Source organism: Mirounga leonina, unplaced genomic scaffold (assembly GCF_011800145.1).
Source record: "Mirounga leonina isolate KUSES-001 unplaced genomic scaffold, KU_Mleo_1.0 Mir_174, whole genome shotgun sequence".
In the NCBI taxonomy this organism is placed as follows: Eukaryota; Metazoa; Chordata; class Mammalia; order Carnivora; family Phocidae; genus Mirounga; species Mirounga leonina.
The window spans coordinates 3,218,343-3,237,556 of NW_023270451.1; the positions used below are offsets into that span (position 1 = coordinate 3,218,343).

General features: G+C 46.9%; 1 protein-coding gene across 4 annotated transcripts in view; it reads left to right on the forward strand.

The window, feature by feature from the left end:
• Window positions 1-39: 39 nt before the first annotated feature.
• Window positions 40-19,214, forward strand: part of ATXN7L1 (ataxin 7 like 1) — a 232,862-nt gene continuing 213,687 nt past the window's right edge. For 3 of the 4 annotated variants that reach the window (XM_035020375.1, XM_035020377.1, XM_035020381.1), the window contains exons 1-2: window positions 40-227; window positions 737-805. In XM_035020375.1, the coding sequence (XP_034876266.1) occupies window positions 47-227; window positions 737-805 (250 nt within the window). In that variant the 5' untranslated portion in view covers window positions 40-46. The remainder of the gene's footprint in view (window positions 228-736; window positions 806-19,214) is intronic. The other variant, XM_035020376.1, reaches the window with a different exon arrangement.

Here is a 19,214-nt window from a genome sequence, read left to right on the forward strand (position 1 = left end):
CCCTCCCCCCCCCTTTCAGAGCACTCAATGTCGGAACGTTCCGAAGATGACGTCGGAGCGTTCTCGAATCCCGTGTCTCTCGGCTGCTGCTGCCGAAGGAACAGGGAAAAAGCAACAAGAAGGAAGAGCAATGGCGACACTGGATCGCAAAGTGCCCAGTCCGGAGGCGTTTCTGGGCAAACCCTGGTCCTCCTGGATCGACGCCGCCAAATTACACTGCTCCGACAGTAAGAACCCCACCGCCTCCTCTTCCTTTTATTATCCTGTAACCTTTCCATTCACCTAGAGCCACTGGGAAAAAGTGTGTGTGTGTGAGAGAGAGTGGCCCCCGGTGTCCTCCATGCTTCTCCCTCTCTCTCTAAATAAATACACACAGAGACAGATCATCAATGCACAGAGAGAGGCCCTGCTGCCAGGGCTGGCTGTCTGTCTGTCTGTGCCCGGCTCCCCGTGGCAGCCCGCGGGGTGGGCTTTCACAGCCCCACGGTGTATCTGTTTAAAAGGCTACTCTGTTGCTGCTTGCATAGTTTTTTTGGTACCTATCTGGGCCAGGTAGATGGCAATCCGGACTTGGGAGAAAATGTTGCATTGTCAATTTTTGAAAGATTTTTCATGTACAGTATTTATATTGATCTGTTTGCAAATAAACACTCTCTCCCCCCTTGACTTTGGCTTTCCCCCCCTTTTTGATCTTTTTTTCCTCATTTTCTTTTCTCCTTTTCTTTTTCATCTGCAGATGTAGATTTAGAAGAGGCTGGAAAAGAGGGTGGAAAAAGCAGGGAGGTTATGAGGCTTAATAAAGAAGGTAAGTGAGCTACTGGCATTTTAGTGTTAGCATGTGGCAGAATCTTCACCGGATTTCGACTATAATGTGAATTGTTCTGCTGGGTACAGAGTGACTAAGGCTTGTCAAAAATCGAGCACGCCCAGGTGACTACTGCTTCATGTTAACTTCTTTCAAAGTATAAATACAACTGGGGGGGGAGAGGGGGGAGACTGTGGAAGGCAGAAGTTTACAGCACTTGAGCCGGAGTCCACATTTGGACCTTCTGATGCATATGTGCCATTCACCTTTGGAGCATCATTGCCAAATGGGGGTGGGGGGTGGGGGGTGTCTTGAAATATCTGAAATGAGGAGCGGGGCTCCCTTTACCAGCATCCCAGCCTTCCTTGTGGGTACATACACAACAGTTTAATGAGCCCCACATGGTCAGTCATTCCAGCAGCTACTTCTCCACTCTCCACTGAAAACCACTGTACATGGCAGACCTTTGCAGCAAGTTACATTCGGCCCACTTTGTGTTTGGTCACAGATTGTTGTGTGGCGGGCAGGGCTAGGGGCGGCTGTGTGTGCAGCCCCCCCCGCCCCCCCCACCGGTCACACATCTCTGTTTCCCCAGCCTGGAAATATAGTACCTGAAATGGGACACAGTGAGTAGATAGGTCATCCCAGACTGAGGCAGGGATGGGAAGCCACGGCCTGCTGGAACTGGGCATCAAACACACATGGTCGTCATAAATAAATCATATCCTGTTCGCGTTTGCAGGCCTGCCATATGTAACTCTGGCCTATGGGCTTCACATGGAGCAACTCCAGAGGCCACTTTCTGCTGAACAAATAGATGGGTTCATTTGAATTGTGATTTACTAACTGGTGTCTTGTAAACATGGCTGGCTGAAATTGGAGTGGGAGGAAGGCATGAGGGGGCAGAAGAGGTTGGTGGGAAGTGTTGAAGGAGTTCAGCCATCACTAGGCCGTGGGAGCATTGCTCATCCAAAATGAATGGAAAAAAGGCCAGTTAGACTCCAAAGAATGGTCTCCCTCATAAACCAGGATAGCACCCTGTAAGGCAGTTAAAACCTACTTGGAAGCGTTTTGTGGATCACCACCTAAGACAGTCGGTTTTCTGTGCCCAGGGATTTCCTGACCATCCAGTGAGAGGAGAATTTGTGCTTTAGAAAAAGTAGCATGGAGGTTAAAATATTCAAGGACAGTTCTCTAGCATAGTGTTCCTGCTAATTAATCACTTTGGGAACGAAACCTTATTCTAAAGACGTTTGCCTCTAAATATCGTAGTGTGGTCCTGCCATGTGTCTCCAGGATGCACAAGGGAACAATATCAAGTGGACTTCTTACAAGTGGCAGCTTATTGGCGCTAAATGTCCATGCGTGTTGGCAATGGAAAGTATCACTAGAAATTGTTTTTCTTCATAAACTCTTGAAATCTTTAAGAGCTCATGGGACTCCGTTGTCAGACCACTGGCCATGAAAAGGTTTCCACAAAAAAAGATGAGGTTGTGAAAACCTTTAAATAAGTTGAGTAAAGGTCATGGTGTGCCACTGATTGGTACCTCTCAGGCCTGGGTGACAGATTCTGACCATACCGCACAAAATTCATATTCTGCACCCTCCTCCCTGCGTCCATCTCAAAAGACTCTTGTTCTCAGATTCTCTTTGCCTCTTGGGAAATAGATTCTTTTAAGGAAAAATGAAAAGCTCGCCTTTCCTCAGAAGTCACAAGTGGTACATCCTGCTTATTATAGTCTTTGTCCTGTAAAGGTACAAAGATTTAGCTCCTAATTATATGCGTTTGCATTAAGGACACCTACTGTTCAGTGTAACATGCAATTGCTGAGTTCACCAAATAGCCATGTATGGGGTGAAATCTCTTTGTTCGTGGGCCTGGTGGAGCAAGCTTGGGTTAGCAATCCCTGAAGGTCTTCCTGGTATGTGCATACAATTTTCTTTAGAGGGAGAGGACATAGTAGTAAATATCTATCTATCCCCCCACCACCACCATGGTGAGGAATTGAAGGGTTGAACTGGGATTCTGTGTTGGTATGTTTGGTTGCTGGAATCTCCAGAAACACTGGTTGCATTAGTCTCACCATGGGCCTTCTTGTCGGAGTCACCACGTGGGTGGCCTCCAGATGGATATGTGTTTGTGGATGGGTCTCCAGGACACAAAGTGACCTAGGTGTGATCGTGTTTATCCACGGGTCTGAAATGCATTGATTGGCCATGATGCAGTTGGGAGGAAGCAGGTCTTGAAAAGAAGTTTGGGCTTTAATGGCAGTGAATGAGTTAGGAATTCCAACTGAGAAATCAAGGGATGTGATCCACATTTTAAATATTTTAAATTATAAAAGAAATATAATGTAAAATTTGCCATTTTAACCATTTTAAAGAGTATAATTCAGTGGTGCTAGGTACATTTACAGTGTTGTACAACCATCATCATCCCTATACATTTCCTGAACTTTTTCATCATCCCAACCAGGAGCCCTGTAGCCATTACATGATAACTCCCCATTGCCTTTCCTCTCAGCCCTGGAAACCTCTGTTCCATCTGCTGTCTCTATGAAGATGCCTATTTTAAATTCTCTCTCTCTCTCCCTCCCCCACTCCTCTTTCTCTCCCTGCCCCCTTTCTCCCTCTCTCTCTGAAATGCAATATTTTTCCCTTTGTGTCTGGCTTATTTCACTTAGTATAACATTTTCATCATTTATCCATGCTGTAGCAGGTGTCACAATTTTTTCCTTTTTACGGCTAAATTATATTCCATGGTGGGTATAGACCGTGTTTTATTTATCCAGCCATCTGTTGATGGGCATTTGGCTTGTTTCCGCCTTTTGGCTGCAGTGAATAACGCTGCTGTGACCATTGTTGTGATATGATATGTTTTATAGACGAAGCTATAAGGGAGGAAAGTTAGGCTGGAAATGCGAAAGAAGAAACATTTTGCCTTCTGCCTCTATCTGGCCACAGCCTCAGAAGACACAGGAAGGACTTGCCGGCGTTTGGAATAGCCTGATTATTGGAATGTGCTTCCTTCTTCATTCCTCATTCCTTTCACCTTTTGTGGCTTCAGTTCTCCACCTGGATGAAATGTTAACCGAATGCTTCAGAGTTTCTGTAGTGAATTCTTCGCATTCATGTTATTATTTCATCCAAAGTTAGTGAAAATCACAGGCAAGAGGACTTTGGCAAACACCCTTGAGCCTTGCCAGATGGTCACCTGGGTTCAGAAGGTGCCGTGAACTCCATGCTTGGAGGTGGTGACATGGGGTTATGCCGAGGGCTGCCTGGAGTGCCAATGGAGCAGGAGAGAGGGCTCTGGGGCAGCTTCCTGAAGTCCCCCTGTATGACCTTGGGAACATCGGCTCCCTTCTCTGGGCCTCTCCTCTCACTTGTAAAGTAGGGAGTGGGATGACACGTCCCCCAGGGTCCCTTTGAGATGGCTGACCCTGACTCTCTCTACTGAATGTACCTCTATTTGAGATCCAGTCATACCACCCAGGCTGTTTTTAAAGAAACAACAGCAACAAAATCAAGCCCTCACATTAAAAATATCTTAACTAACTACTACACACTGGGTCTGTTTTCTCATTTTATAATCTCTTGGTGGCAAACATCACCACATCTCCTACACAAGCAAATAGTTTGTGAAGAATATGTGGCCTTTAGGAGTCTAAGAATACAGAGGGTCTGAGTTCAAAACCCAGGCGCATGCGTTCCCCTGAAGTGGAGAATAAGTGGACCTCAGTCAGCCTGGACCAGTGCGGCACTGAGATTCCTTAAGGCGTGGGGGGTCCCAGAAACCTTATTAGTCTAAGATGTGAAATTCATCTGTGAGAGAAAATTCCAAGGAAGCCCATTCATCTAGCTAACCTTTTAAAATAATTTTCTCTCTCTAGTTTCATAGATTTATCTGAAGACTTTTTTCCAGCTAATTGGGAAAAAGCTCTGTGATTTAGAAGGATGGTCTTCTTTTCTCATTGCCTCACCTGAACTTTTTTTAAGGATGTCAGTTCATAAATCGGGAACAGGGTGCATATGGCTCAAAATGGAGATGCTAACAGGGTTGTGAGGATTGACTGAGGTAATACAAAAGGACCCAGCACACAGTAAGCACATAATGTTTGCCTTTATTCTTTTTTTAACTGTTATTATATCATTATCACTTTTTAATGAAGCCAGTCCTAGAACACTTTATTATTATAATTAACTAGGACTTTCAACTACCCAGTGACGAATGGAAGAGAGATCCTGTATCAGAAATTTCATTTTTAGAGTAAACCATGTTATCATGATTTTATAAAGCTAGTGATTTTTAAAAAACCGATTACTATGACATCTTTGTGTTTCATGGGGCGCAGTTAATATGTAGTCATTGATAACTTTTATCAGAAGTTAGAAAATATACTTAGGCAGTTTCGGGCCTATGGCTAAGGAGGGTTTACAGCGCTCTCTCGGGGGACTGCTGAGATGTAGAGAATAATTTAAAAAATGATCGATAAGTTGTTTTATCTGGTCACTGAGACAAGAAAGACCTCCGAAGATCCTTGTTTGGGTCTTTTGGAAGCCTACGCTGGTTTCTCTGGACATTTGTCTGTGTTTTAATGTTCCCAGATGTTGTGATTTGATGGAGGTAAACCTGCGGCATGCTTCCAGTTTGGAAACTGTTCTGGGGCCAGTTAAGGTCTTGCCACAATGGTAAGAGGTTGCTGCTGTCCCCCGAGATGCTGGCCGAATGGGGCTGGAACGCCGGAGGAAGCCGGGAACGTGGGAACGTGTCCAGCTCAGGTTTAGGAGTCTTGCAGTTGTGGCTGGTTGGGAGCAAACTGGAGGCAAAGATGGCCACTGACCTGGGAAGAGTGAAGTGTTCTTAAAAGCCAAGCCAGGGAAGCCAGCGACAAGTGGTGGAGATTTATGGGAATCTGCGGGCGGCTTCCCTTTGTCATTATACAGACAACTCCGTATCTATGCTAATAGGAGATGGGAAGACACCAAGTCCACAGATTACACAGATAAACCTCATTTTTGCCATTAATTTCAACTTCCTTGTCCATTAAGCCTACCTGCCTCCCCTTTGGCTAACAAGCAGCAACATTTGTTCGCTTTGGCGTTTCATTATCGTCTCTCTCGTCTCGCCCAGCCTTTGGGATGAAAGGACAGGAGAGACGGAGTGGCCTCCAGGTGGTAGGGAGGCAGGCTGGAAAGGAGGAGAAAGGCTTGGAGAATGAATAAGCTTTGTAGTTGCCTCCAACTGATGGGGCCGGGGGGGGCAGGGGGTGGGGCAGGACGAAGACTGCAAAGCCGAGAGAGAGAGAGAGAGAGAGACAGAGAGAGAGAGAGAGAGAGAGACAGAGAGCGAGCGCGAGCGTTTTCAAAGCCATCTAGTTTGGAAAACAGAAAGCTTCTAAAATGAGTGTCTCTTTATACATACAAGCATTTCCATGTGCCCGGGTCTTCATGTGGAGAAAATGTGGTTCTGGCTGCTTCCAAAACAGGAAGTGAGGGTGGGCACACTTTGAAACGCTGTATGTGAATTTGGCTTCGAAGCACAGTTTGCTGTGCTGGATTCTCATCATATGTCATTCTACACGAATCCTTTTTTTTTTTTTTTTTAATCTCTAGCTGTCGACTTTCATACACATACAGCCATTCGAATGCTTCGTATTTTCTTTAATAATGTTCACAGGTTGCAAAATCCAAAAGGGTATGCCGTGAAAAGGAAGTCTCCCCCCGCCCCCCGCCCCCGGCTGCTTCCAGTAGCTTCATACACGGTTTTTTCTTCCCGCTTCCCCCGGGTGGGTGATAGCATCCTGGAGTGCAGCCTGGTGTCTCGCCATGACCGCTCGTCTTACAGAGTGGTCCGTGTCCGTTCGTAAGGAGCTACCCCGTTTGCTCTTTGGTGCCTGCCTAGTGGGATGATCATTTAAGCCTCTGAGTGTCTTGCGTAGCTGTGAATACCCGCTCCTGCTTTGTTGGCCTCCCGGAGCCCTGGAGGCTGAATGAGCTCTCACAGCGTGCCAGCCCTGGGCTAGGCCTGGGGGACAGCAGTGAAAAAGCACAGCCTGCCTCATGGCGCTTCCATCCTGGCAGCGGAGGCAGACGTTCCAGAAGTCGTGGCGACTGCGGTGAGCGCTCTGGAAGGGAAAGTTGGGGTGCCGTTGTGGGGCATTTTGGAGGGACTTCACTTACATTAGGGGGCTCAGCGAAGGCCTCCCTCTGAGGACATTTTATCTATGCCAAGACCTAGAGGACAAATGGAAGTTTCCATGTGCCGGGCTGGCCAGGACAGAGTTAAAGGAAACAACATGTGCGAAGGCCCAAAGTGTGAGAGAATACAGAGGTCCTAGAAACAACGAAGTCTGTCACTAGAGTGCAGATCACAGAGCAGAGAGTAATAACAAAGTTTCCCACCAGTGGCACTCCTTCTTTGTGGTGGGGGCCGTCCTGGGCATTGCAGGCTGTTTAGCAATGTCCCTGGCCTCTACCAGTAGAATCCAGTGGCTCCTCTCCCAGAAACATCTCCAGACATTGCCAAAGTTCCACTGGGGTGGGGCAAAATCACCCCTATAGAGAATCACTGGTGTAGGGCGAAGCTGGAAAAGAAGACAAGAAAAGTAGACTAAGTTAGTCACAGAAGTATTCTGCTACGACCCGTCTGTGTCTTAGGCCTACATTCCAGGGGGGGTCAACCACGGTGCATACTCGGCAGGTGTATGTGGAGCTGTGACCATCCCCTGGCTCTGGGCTGTGTCTCTCTAAAGAGAGCGGACTCCCTCCCTCCAGGAGCTCTCTTCCAAAGCTTTCCAAGATGACTGCTCCAAACCTTCAGTTCCATTCTGTCATAAATGGTGACAGCGATGAGATTCGGGTTCTAATTCTGGGTGACCCAGCCCTCCCTCACTGTGGGTAGAGGAGACCCCAAGGCGCCGATTCCGATAATGATGGCAGTTATTATATGGTGGCCCCCAAAGTCAAAAGCGCCATGGTGAAGCATTAAAGATTTCAGTGTATATTTAAAAGTCAGGCTGGAAATACAACTGGCTTTCTGTGCAGTTTGATTACCCATGGGATTTGTCTGAAATGGGGATGCACATGACAGAGAGCAAAGCAGCTGGTTTCAGGATTTCCATGTTCAAGATTAGATGATAGGATAGGCAGAGGAAGTCTCATTCCTGAGGGCTTCTGACCTGTGTGCCAAGGGGTCTGTGGCATTATTTAGGACTGTAAGGCCGTGTTAACTGCAGCTCGTGGGTCTCAGGGGCTGGCTGTCTCGGCTTCCAAAGTGATTTTGGAGAGTGAGGCAGATTCTATTTCTGCGTGCTTTTCTGTGTGCATTGTGTTTCTATCCTTTGGGCTAACCTGTCCTTTGTGACACTTCATTTCATTCATGACCTCCTTCAGAAGTAGACCTAAAGTAGTCGCAGACACAGTGAGACCCTGTCCTAGTCAAATTCCTTTTACCCACGGACCCCATAGGCTGAGGTAGCCCAGTGCTTACATCTGCAAACTAGGATCATTTAGTGCCCGCAGTTAGGAGTGATGTCACCAAGATGGCGACTTAGGTCGTTCCTGACCTCACTCCTCCTCACAAGAACAGCTAACAACTATTTGTGGACAAGACACCACTGGGAGAATCCCAGAACGGGGGGGCGAGCCTGGAGCGCCCCCTGCGCCACAGAGAGCAAGACAGGCAGCACTGGAAGGTGGGAGGAGTACTGCTCAGCACCCGCACTGGCCCTCCCCCAGGCCAGCACAACACCACATGGAGAGGGAGCCTTGAGCTAGGGCTCCTCCGGGGAGAAGAGAGCCCTGGGTGGGGGAGACATCCAGCTCTTGGAGTGCCCTGTCTCACCTCACAGGGAGAATCCGTGGGGCTTGACCACTGGGAGTCCAATTGTGACTGTAATAATCCAATGTAGCCGTAACGGAGAGGAAGACGGTTAGCCAGTGGGTTGGCCTTTTTCCAGATTGTGGCAGCCGAGTGTCAAAGACTGACTTCCACATCTCTCTCTCCTGAAACTCTTGGTGCAATGTTGTGTTGATGATGTGCTCCAGCTAATGCTGTTTGGCTGGCTCTCTCTGATTCCCTCCTGTGGCAGAACTCAGATTGGCCACTTCAGCCAAATGGACCTGGCTTGGGACCCTGAGGCACTTGAACTAATGAGGAGTTGCTGGAAATCCCTTCCTGCAAGTGGGCTGAGGTGGAGGATCCTTTCCATTCAGGGGCTAGACTTGGCTCGCCCAGTTGGCTCTAAGTAAAGCTGGAGTCCCACTGTGAGGAACACTTTTGTTTTTATGTAGACGCTTTATCCTTGTACCTGTGGTTTCATAACACAATTCCACTTGCCAAGTTTAAAGGATCAGGTGCTTAAAGAAAAAAGGAAGCCAAGTTAAGTACTCACTAGAGCAGGACAAAGTGGTAGCAGGTCACCAGAGTGGGTAAGATGAAAGTGACTCCATGATGGAAGGAGTTGTCACTGTATCTACTCTACCGAGCTAGATGTGATTCTCTGGCTGGAGTGGGGAAGCTGCCTGCCCCAGTGCACCAGTAGGTCATGGCTACCTGGAGTGGACGTGGGGACACTGGGCACCCAAACTGATGCCATCGACCAGGGTCTCAAGATGATTGATACACATTCCTGGCTTGGTCTTATCAGACCATAGTGGAATCTGGCTCTTTTTAAGAGTATATTGGGCATGGGGCGCCTGGGTGGCTCAGTCGTTAAGCATCTGCCTTCGACTCAGATCATGATCCCAGGGTCCTGGGATCGAGCCCCGCATCGGGCTCCCTGCTCAGCGGGGAGTCTGCTTCTCTCTCTCTCTCTCTCTCTCCCTCTGCCCCTCCCCCCCTGCTTATGCTCTCTCTCTCTGTCTCTCAAATAAATAAAATCTTTTTAAAAAAGAGTATATTGGGCACAGAGGGGCCGATACTGTATATTCCACTTACAGAGGTGCCTAGAGTAGTTAAATTCATAGAGACATCATAGTGGAGTGCTGGTTGCCAGGGGCAGGGGGAGGGCGGGGAAAGGGAGAGTTAGTGTTTAATGGGCACAGAGTTCCAGTTGGGAGAGATGACTAAGTTCTGGAGATGCATGGTGGTGACAACTACAAGACCATGTGAATATACTCAATGCCACTGAGCTGTACACTTAAAATGGTTAAAGTGGCAGATTTTATGTCCTGTGTATTTTAGCACAGGAGTGCACTGGTGTTGAAGCCTGGGAAGTTTCGTGGAGGGTTATTTAAATCTTGCCTGTGCTCCTTACTGGCTGTGGAGTACGATACTTCTCTGAGCCTCAATTTTCTCATTTTCAGAACAGGGATAAGCTCTCAGGGTTGTTGTGAAAATAGATGAGATGCTGGGCGCCTGGGTGGCTCAGTTGGTTGAGCGACTGTCTTCGGCTCAGGTCACGATCCTGGAGTCCCTGGATCGAGTCCCGTATCGGGCTCCCTGCTCAGCAGGGGGTCTGCTTCTCCCTCTGACCCTCTTCCCTCTCGTGCTCTCTGTCTCTCATTCTCTCTCTCAAATAAATAAATAAAATCTTAAAAAAAAAAAAATAGATGAGATGCTGTCTGGCATACAGCAGGTACTCAATAACGTAAGCTCTCGTTACGATGATTGTTGCCTTTACCAGGCATGTGGGTGCTCTTCTTTGCCTTGATGGGGCTGCCACTTCCAGGGGCCACGTGGCGTCCTTACTCCTCCAGGAGTGTGCCTGGGGTTTACTAGGCATCTTTGGGTCAACACTTTGTCCCCGGTTCTTTGGGGATGCCAGGAATAAAATCACAAGGAGTTGGACCGATGTCCCTGTGCTATTAGTTTTCAAGAGTGAGTATCAGTTTCGGTTTTTCAAAGTGTGGTCATTCTGGGGACGCTGCAATCAAATCTGTAGGTCCTGAGCATCCCAGGCTGTGGTCGTACTGAATCAGGAGGACCGGGAGTGGAGCACAGGAATGTGTATTTAAACAGGCTCTCCAGGTGGCTTTGCTGTTCACCAAACTTTCTGAACCACTATTTATTGGCTCTGAGAAATGGCTCTCGACTCTGCCAACCTTGAGAATCCCTTGCGAAGCTCTTTAAAAACAAAAACACCAGAACCACTCCCAGAGATTCTGACTCCCTAGGTCTGGCTTGAGGGGTTCTAGGTCGCTGCTTATGTGTCTTTAAAAATAACGATCCTAGCTGCCATTTATTGGGCATTGACCAGGTGCCAGGCACAGTGCTAAGTGTGCATTTTTTCATTTAATCCTTATGACCACCCTATGAGGCAATTCCTATTATTGAGCCCATTTTAAAGATTGGAAACAGAGGCTCAGAGAGGTTAAGTGATTTACCCAAAGTGATTATAGCTGGGAAGTAGTAGAGCTGGGATTTGAACCCAGAGGTGGGCTGATTCCAGAGGCCATATTCTTATTGGGTCCCAGTATTGTCCCAGGAGCAGGGTTAGGACTAAGGTGAGGCAGGCAGGACCCCCAGGACACACATTTGAGGCACCTCCTTAACTGTCACACCCTGGGCACCTCCCTAGCCTCACCCCAGGACCAGCCCTGTGACGGAGAACATGTCCTTTAAGCAAAATGGCTCCAGTTTCCTTCCCCCCTCATGTGGGTAAGCCTGCAGAGAGGGCCCCATGGTTCCCCCCGCCCCCCCGCCCCCAGTGAACCGCTTTCCCATCCCAAAGCCCCAGCTCTGGGGCCTCTGTGGTCGGAGTCCTGGCCTCAGGGAAATCTCAGGAGCTGACTCAAAACTGTTCCTTTTTGGGAGAAGGTGTTAGCAAAGATGGTTGCCAAGCAACTCCAGGGGCATCTATCTACAGTGATGATTTCTCTCTTTTCTTTTCCCCCCCTTTGAACATCTAGGCTGCTTTTCAGGTTCTCTGTTGTTAGTGTTTTCATGAAGGGTGCACTCCTTTGGATGATGGAAGGAAGATAGCTTTTCAATATCCGCCGCCTTGGAGGTGTCCTTTTGATGGGTGATGCGCCCGCTAAGTGGGTGTGAAAGACCTTTGCTTCCTCAGCCACGCTGACACCCTCCTTGTCACTGGCTCCGAGGGGACTGGAGCAGGTGCGAAAGGCATAGAGGGCGTCTGCCACAAGAGGCCAGGGCGATGTGGTAACTTTTGGTTCTGTGACTTTGGAGTTCACCTACTCTTCGTTAACCCGGACACTTAGCCTTTTGTGTGTGATGACCTGGCTGGTCCCGAAGGAGCTGGTGTTTCTCTCTGCCTCTCTCTGTCTCTGTCTCTGTCTCTCTCTCGCTCACTCGCTCGCTCTTAGTCTGACTCTCAGTGGTTTCACAGATCAGAAGAGCTCTTGACGTGTTCCCTCTTCAGTGCTGTCCCCTTTCCTGCTCAGTCACCTCATCAGTGTGGGGTTTCAGGTGACCTTTGACAGGCCCCAGACCCCTTGGTCTGCCAGCAGGTGATTAGATCCTTCCGGCAGGGGCTGAGTGCATGTGGATTGGAGCACCTTCCACACGTGACAGAATCTGCCCCAGACTGGCTGGAAGAAAGAGAAACATGGGGAAGCGAAACTGGTCACATCTGGGTGAGGTTGACTGCATTTGGCCCACCCACCAATGACAGGCCTGTGAGCCCTGTCCCCAAACTCCAGGCTTCTTCTGTTCCCTTGCATCCTTGACCTTGACCATTGTGGCCTTCCTCACCATCCTTTAAGAGTCAGGGCAAGGCTGAAAGAGAACACGGAATTCACCTGAGTCCTGCCACCTTCAGAGGCTCAGGCCAAAAGCTGAACGCAGAAGACAATTGAAAATAGAGATAGGTTCAGTTTTATGCAAACCCAATAAATAGTAATCCAGCCTTAAACAGATTAGGGAGCTATTTGTTTTCCAAATGGAATTCTGAGAGATTTCATTAAATAGTAGACCGTCCTAGAGCATTTTGGAAATTGCACTTTCTTTACTGAAGTTTTGGTGACACCCACTTTTATGCCTCTTCTGCCAGCTCCTCGTGTCCTGTCTGCTCCCTCCAGAGTCTGTTCTGCGTCGGCAAACCCGGCTCCCAGCTCACGCCGCAGACGTTCCCTCTGTGTGGTGACTCTGGTGGGTCTGGCCTCCTCCCCACAGAGGGCTCAGCTCCCACCTCTGGTGGGCTGCATTGGCCAGCCCCCCACCGGGGTCCTTACCGCACCCCGAGATTCCCCTAGGCAGGCACAGAGCCTTCTCTGTATCTCCTCCTCTCTACTGTCTTTAGAAAGCACCCCCCCATTCTTCCTACCCTCCCTCTCTTGTGGCCAGAGTGATTCTCTGCGCCTCTCCGTTTCTTTCCGCTCTCCCTACCCCCACCCCCAGGCTAGTCTGCCTCATAGCCTACCTAGATTTTTTATAATAGCTGCTTAATTGGTCTCCCTGACTCCATCTTCCTGCATACCACTTCAAAATTAATCTCCTACAAAGTTGCATTTTATCAGGTTGTTCCTCAAGTGAAAACCTTTCATCACTCCCCCAGCCGCCACAGCTAATGTAGTATTCCGGGTCCTGCCTCCCTCACCCCTCCAAATGCCACAGGTGGTTTGCCCCTCACAGCGTTAGACGAGCCATCGCCTTCCTAGTCCCATTCTCTGCCTCGGTGGGGTCCTCTGCTTCTAGAGCCTTACCCTTAAGCGAATGCTTCTCATTCTGCAGGGCCCGGGCCACATTCTCTCTGAGGAAGGCTCCCCCAGCCTCTCAGGCTGCACAGCCCAGACCTCCGCTGGCTGTACCCACCACGTACTTTGGCCTTAAAGTCTTAGGCTTCACGGCCATTCCATTGTCTACCAGACCATTCCATTGTTGACCTGATGAGGGAGGAGGGACCATACCTTCCCTTTTTCCTTCCTCAAATATTTTCAGTCAACAGAGTGCTACGTTTCGGCTTCGCATCCAATTTGTTTTTCAGGTACGTGTCTTCATGTACCTGTATTTTAATTTCTTTTCTTCCTTTCTTTTTCTTTAAACTGCAGTTACATACAAATAACAAAGAATTTAACCGTCTTAATTTTTAAGGATCCCAGTTCAGTAGTGTTAAGTACATTCACGTTGTGCAGTCAATCTCCAGAACTCTTATCATCTTAGAAAACTGAAACTCTGTGTCCTTTAAACAATTCCACATTTATGTTTTCATTTTTAAACACGGTCTGGAGATGACTTAGGAGTTTCTGATTTATCGCCTGATATTTTAAAGTTGTTGAGATTCTAAGCATTGGCAGGACTCCTGAAGTTTCTGTTCAGGTGGATATTTGGAGCAAGAATGCAAAAAGGCCCAGCTCAGCTTAGGGATCCCCCCTGGGTCCCTCTGCCAGCAGTGAAAATTCAATGGAAAAGTGCTATAATTTGGGCCCCAAGTCACAGATACCCCTGCGCAGCCTAAAGTTTCTCAATTCAGGTATGATGTAACCCCCCCCCTGCAGCCTTCTTTCTTTGCCCCTCCATCTTATATTAATATTGAGATTTTCACACACACAAAAAGCCAATATAGTACTATGGTCCTTCATCTAAGCATCACTTGGAGTGAAAAATTAGTGCACATTTTATCGTGCTTTCTTATAAAGATAGATATTTCTATACCATTTGGAAATAAGTTGTAGACAGCGTGACACTTCACCTCGAAATATTTATCATCTTGACACATCTTGGTCGTGTAACCTTGGGCCACTACTCACTTACGTTCTCAGAGCCTCCTCTTATTATAAATACGTATGTGTGCTTTTGTTGAACCATTTGGAAGTACGTCACAGACAGCATGACACTTCAGCTGTAAATACTGCAGCATGCATCCCCTAAAAATAAAGGCGTGCTCCTACGTAATTGTAATACCAGTGTCACATTTAGAAAACTAATGGTAATCCCCAGTAACATCTAATATCCAGTTCATATTCTTACTTCCCCTGTTACCCTCCCAAAAACCTTCATAGCTACTTTTTTCTCAGCTACTTTTTTTTTTTTTTAATGTACATAGCCAGATTCTGTCAAGGTTCATGCATTACATTCGGTTGTTATGTCTCTTTCATCAGTTTTAATCTCGAATAGTGCCCCCCATATGTGTGTGTATATCTGTATATATGTTTATATATGTATTTTTGTGTATACATCTATAAAACATTACCAGTTAAAATGCTTCACATTCTGCTCATGGTGTCATGTACCTTGTTTTTCTATGCCTTGTTTTTTCCCTCATAGTTGAAGTTAGAGCTAAAGTCTCCAATTTAGGCTTTACGTTTTGGCAAGAATATATCCCAGGTAATTCTGAGCACTTCATTAAGCATCTTCCCATGTCAGGGCACCCCCTTATTAGGTGTTGGTCACTTGGTAAGGGGATGCCCACCTCTCTCCATGGCAAAGCTGTTTTCCTTCTGCGATCGGCATGTCATTCTGTGGGCGGTGCTTTGGCACCAAGTGAATGCCCAGTTCCCAGATAAGAAACTTCACGGAATCAGCTTGGCATCCATCGATAATCTTGCTTGGATCACTTACTTCTTTGGGGGGTGTACAACAGTCATTTTCAAATTCTGTCATTTTATCTATTTATTTGCTGACACTCATTGGCTGACATTCTTCTATAAAGAAGACCTGTATCTCATCAGCAGGGGTGAAATTTTAAATTCCTCCTAAAAAGGCAAAGTAAAGTCTTTCCCTCTAATTACCAGTTTTCAGAGTAAGGAGTTGAACACCCATGATTTAAGGTTAGGAGGAACAAGGCCAAGGACTGGGCACACCAGCATTTCAATAGGATGCACATGTAGGGAGAAAACCCATAATCAATAGGAAATTCTAGATAGAGTGAGCTTTGTAATGCAAACCTCAGAAGTCAAGTGTGACCACATCTTGGTTGGTAGAGCATGAGTTTGCAAACGTTGAGTAAAAATTATCCCACACGCTCAAGCGACCCTCTTCTCCTTTAATATGGACCTTCTCTTCTTTAATTTGGAGAAGGAAGGAGATAATTACACCTAAAATAATCGTTCTCCCACCTTTTAGCTGGAGCCCAGCATTTAACCTGGGTCTGGTAACCTGCTAAAGTTAAATTGTAAACCAGGATGAGGGATGAGGTTATGAAGCTAGAGCAGTGCATCATGGACCACTGAATTCACTAGAGAGTAACCAAATGCCCAGGCACTGGGTTGGGCTCTGCATGGGATACAATCGTGGAAAAGCCCTGGTCCCTGCCTCCCAGGAACTCAGGAACTTGCCATGCAGCGGGCTGGAAACACTGGCCACCTAGAGGGTGAAAAGTGGCCTGAGTGCCCAGGGACTCCGGGAAGGAAAATTCCAGTCTGCCATCTGCACAGCCTTTGACCTGCAGGGGCTGTTTGGGTTGTGGTTCTAACCGGAGTCCGGTGAAGGTGTGTAATAGGAGCCAAGTTAATGTTTGAAGTATGAATGAATGAATGAATGCTTCATCAGGGATAGGATTTGGACAGTGGGGCACTCTAGGAGAGAGAACAGCACAAGGAGAGCCCTCGTGAGGGCTGTGAGTTCCCCCAGAAAGTCACTTCTAGGAAAAGGACTTATGGAGAGCCCTGGGTCTGCCATCAGTACTAAGGAGAAACAGCTCATCATCTATTCCAGTTGTCTACTTCCTCCATACCCAACACAGTTCAGTTTCTTATGATGTAGAATTTTCAGGAAACACGTTGCTTTTTGGCTTGGTCAGGTCTATGTGTTTTGCTTTTTCCGTTCAGTGTGCTGGGAGAGGGTTGTTCTCTCTCTCTTTCATACACACACACACGCACGCACACACACACACACCGTTAGTTCTTGCTGCCTGGTTCATCTGTCAGTTCTTTCCCATCACAATCCCTGCTATTAAATGTTTTACAACTTGCTCTCTGAATAAATGTGCATGGATACAGATGTGTATGATACATTTTACCTATGAGGGGCTATTTTGCATATGATTTACAAATAATAAAATATTTGAGACTCTCTGTTGTAAATTTCATATAGTCAGTTGATTCTCACAGAATGCTTTCATTAATTTTTGCCAAACTCTTGGATCCCCAGCTAACCTGAGATCGAACTTGACAAACAAGTATAGCTCCGACGTAAGTGTTGGTTGATATTTTCATGTAAGTCAGCAGGGTAAGATGAAAGTGAAAGAACAAAGACATGCTTTGGAACTTCACTCGATTGTTGGTGACGAGAGTGACTTCCTTGCTGAATTGGATAATAGTTTTCAAGTACTGAGAGAACATGTCCTCATTTTTTGGTGCTATTCACAGTACAGCTATAGACATGGTATACTTCTGAGTAATTTTCTCCATCACTTTCTCAAATTAATAACAAAAAAAAAAAAATAGTGAATCAAGCCCTGATTTGTAGCATTTGGTAACTTCCATGGTATAAATTCCCACTACCATATCATAAGCTATCATGCTATCACCGAACTCAGAGCTGGGAAGAGATATGATATGGATGCTGTGATACGGGATTTCCACCACATAGATACAACAGGTGTAAAAGACTTTAAGAGCAGCAGTTCGCAACCTATGGCCCATCACTGAAATCTAGCCTGCCACCTGTTTTTGTAAATAAAGTTTTACTGGAATGCAGCCACAGTCGTTCATTCACATATTGTCCTGGTCCCTTTTGCCCTTTAATGGCAGAGTGGAGTGACTGAGACAAGACACTGAAAACCTAAAGTATTTACTGCCTGGCCCCTTCTAGAAAAAACAGTCAACCCATGCTGAAAAGCGTAGATAATAGTAAAAGGCAGCAGGATAAATAGGAACTGATAAATTTTGAGTATTCTTTTTAAGATATATAACACATTTAACTGTAAGCTCACATAATTTTTAATAATTTAATAATTGGCTCACCATAGTCCTGAAAATTTAACAATGAGCTCTTGCACGCGTCCAGGCTGGATCCAACTCACCACTGCAAAGCTTTGAGGGCCTCTGTTTTTAGTGCCAAAAATGAGGCTGTCACTAATAGGAAGAAGCAGCTGACAATACCAGATTGGAGGGGGAGCCACAGCAAGAGGATTGGAACTACTTGAAATTGTGGTCTAATTGTCCATAGAAATCAGAAGAAAGCATTTTTGAGGTTAGTTTTCATATAATTTTTTTTTCCCTCTTAGGGTCTGGGTTTGTTTTGGTTTTTCAAATGAGTTTTTTTCAGAGCTGATTTAAAAACTCAATGTAGCATGCGTTCCTTACCAAATTTTGTGAGCATCTGTCTCGAGCCCATTTAGCCCCTGACAGCCAGCCGCCCAGCCGCTTCCAGAACTCCCACAGATGTTCTGTGTCCTGAGAAGGGCCAGCTTCCTGTTGCCGGCCATGAGCGCGAGGAGAGGTGGTCCCATCAGTTGCGTGGTGCTGGGGTTTTCCTTGCTGCCATTTCCTGCCAGTTGCCTCTGAATGGATTACAGATGGTCAGAGAAAGACTTCTTGGCACAGCGAGAGGACCAGTCTCCAGTGCTTTGTGGGGAAGGATTTATAACAGGATGGCAGTTTATGCCTACCCAGAATGGGCCTGGCGGCTGAGGCCTTACTGAAAAAACCAGCTGCCTGTGGGGATGGGCTCTGTGGGTGGAAGGGACAGACGGGAGGGCCAGCGTGTTTCCATTTCTGTGGCACCATTCGTCCAGTGGGGTCTCAAGCTGCCGCGTGTCCCAGGCTCTTAGGCTCCTATGGAGCCAGGAGCGCCTGGTAAGTAGGTACTGAGGGCATGTTCTGGTTGTGGCAAGCTCTTTGGGGAAGTAGAATAAGTCCTCCTATCTTTTCAAAGTGAGGTAAAGGCAGGTGTGCTGTTTCCTTTTTTTTTCTTTTTTTTAAGCCACAATAAAAGCAGATTTAATTGTTGTATTTAAAAAATATACATAATATTTACTATTTCAACCATTTGAAGGTGTTCGATTCAGTGGCACTGGGCACATGCCCAGTATTGTGCAACCATCACCACACGCCATCTCCAGAAGTTTTCCATCATCCCAAACAGAAACTCTGCACCCATTAAACAAAACTCCCCATTCCTCCCTCCCCTCAGCCCTGGTAACCTCTACTCTGTTTCCATGAATCTACCTAACCTAGGTGCCTCAGAGAAATGGAATCATACAGCATTTGTCCCTTTGTGACTGGCTTATTTCATGTAGAATAATGTCCTCAAAGTTCATCCATATTGTGGCAAATATCAGAATTTCTTTCCTTTTCATGAATGGATAATATTCCATTGTGTGTCTCCACTATGTCTGGTTTATGCGTTTTCCCACTGATGGACCCTTGGGCTGTTTGCCCCTTTTGGCCATCGTGAATCGTGCTGCTGTGGACCTGGGTATTAGATGCAGTCGGATGGGGGAATCAGTTTAGGTCCGGGATGATTCCTCAGCCCTTCCAAGGTAACTCAGTTCAGGGGCATCTCTTTGTCAAAGCTGCCAGGAATATGTGTGCAAGAAGGCCCCGTTCAGGCACGCCAGCC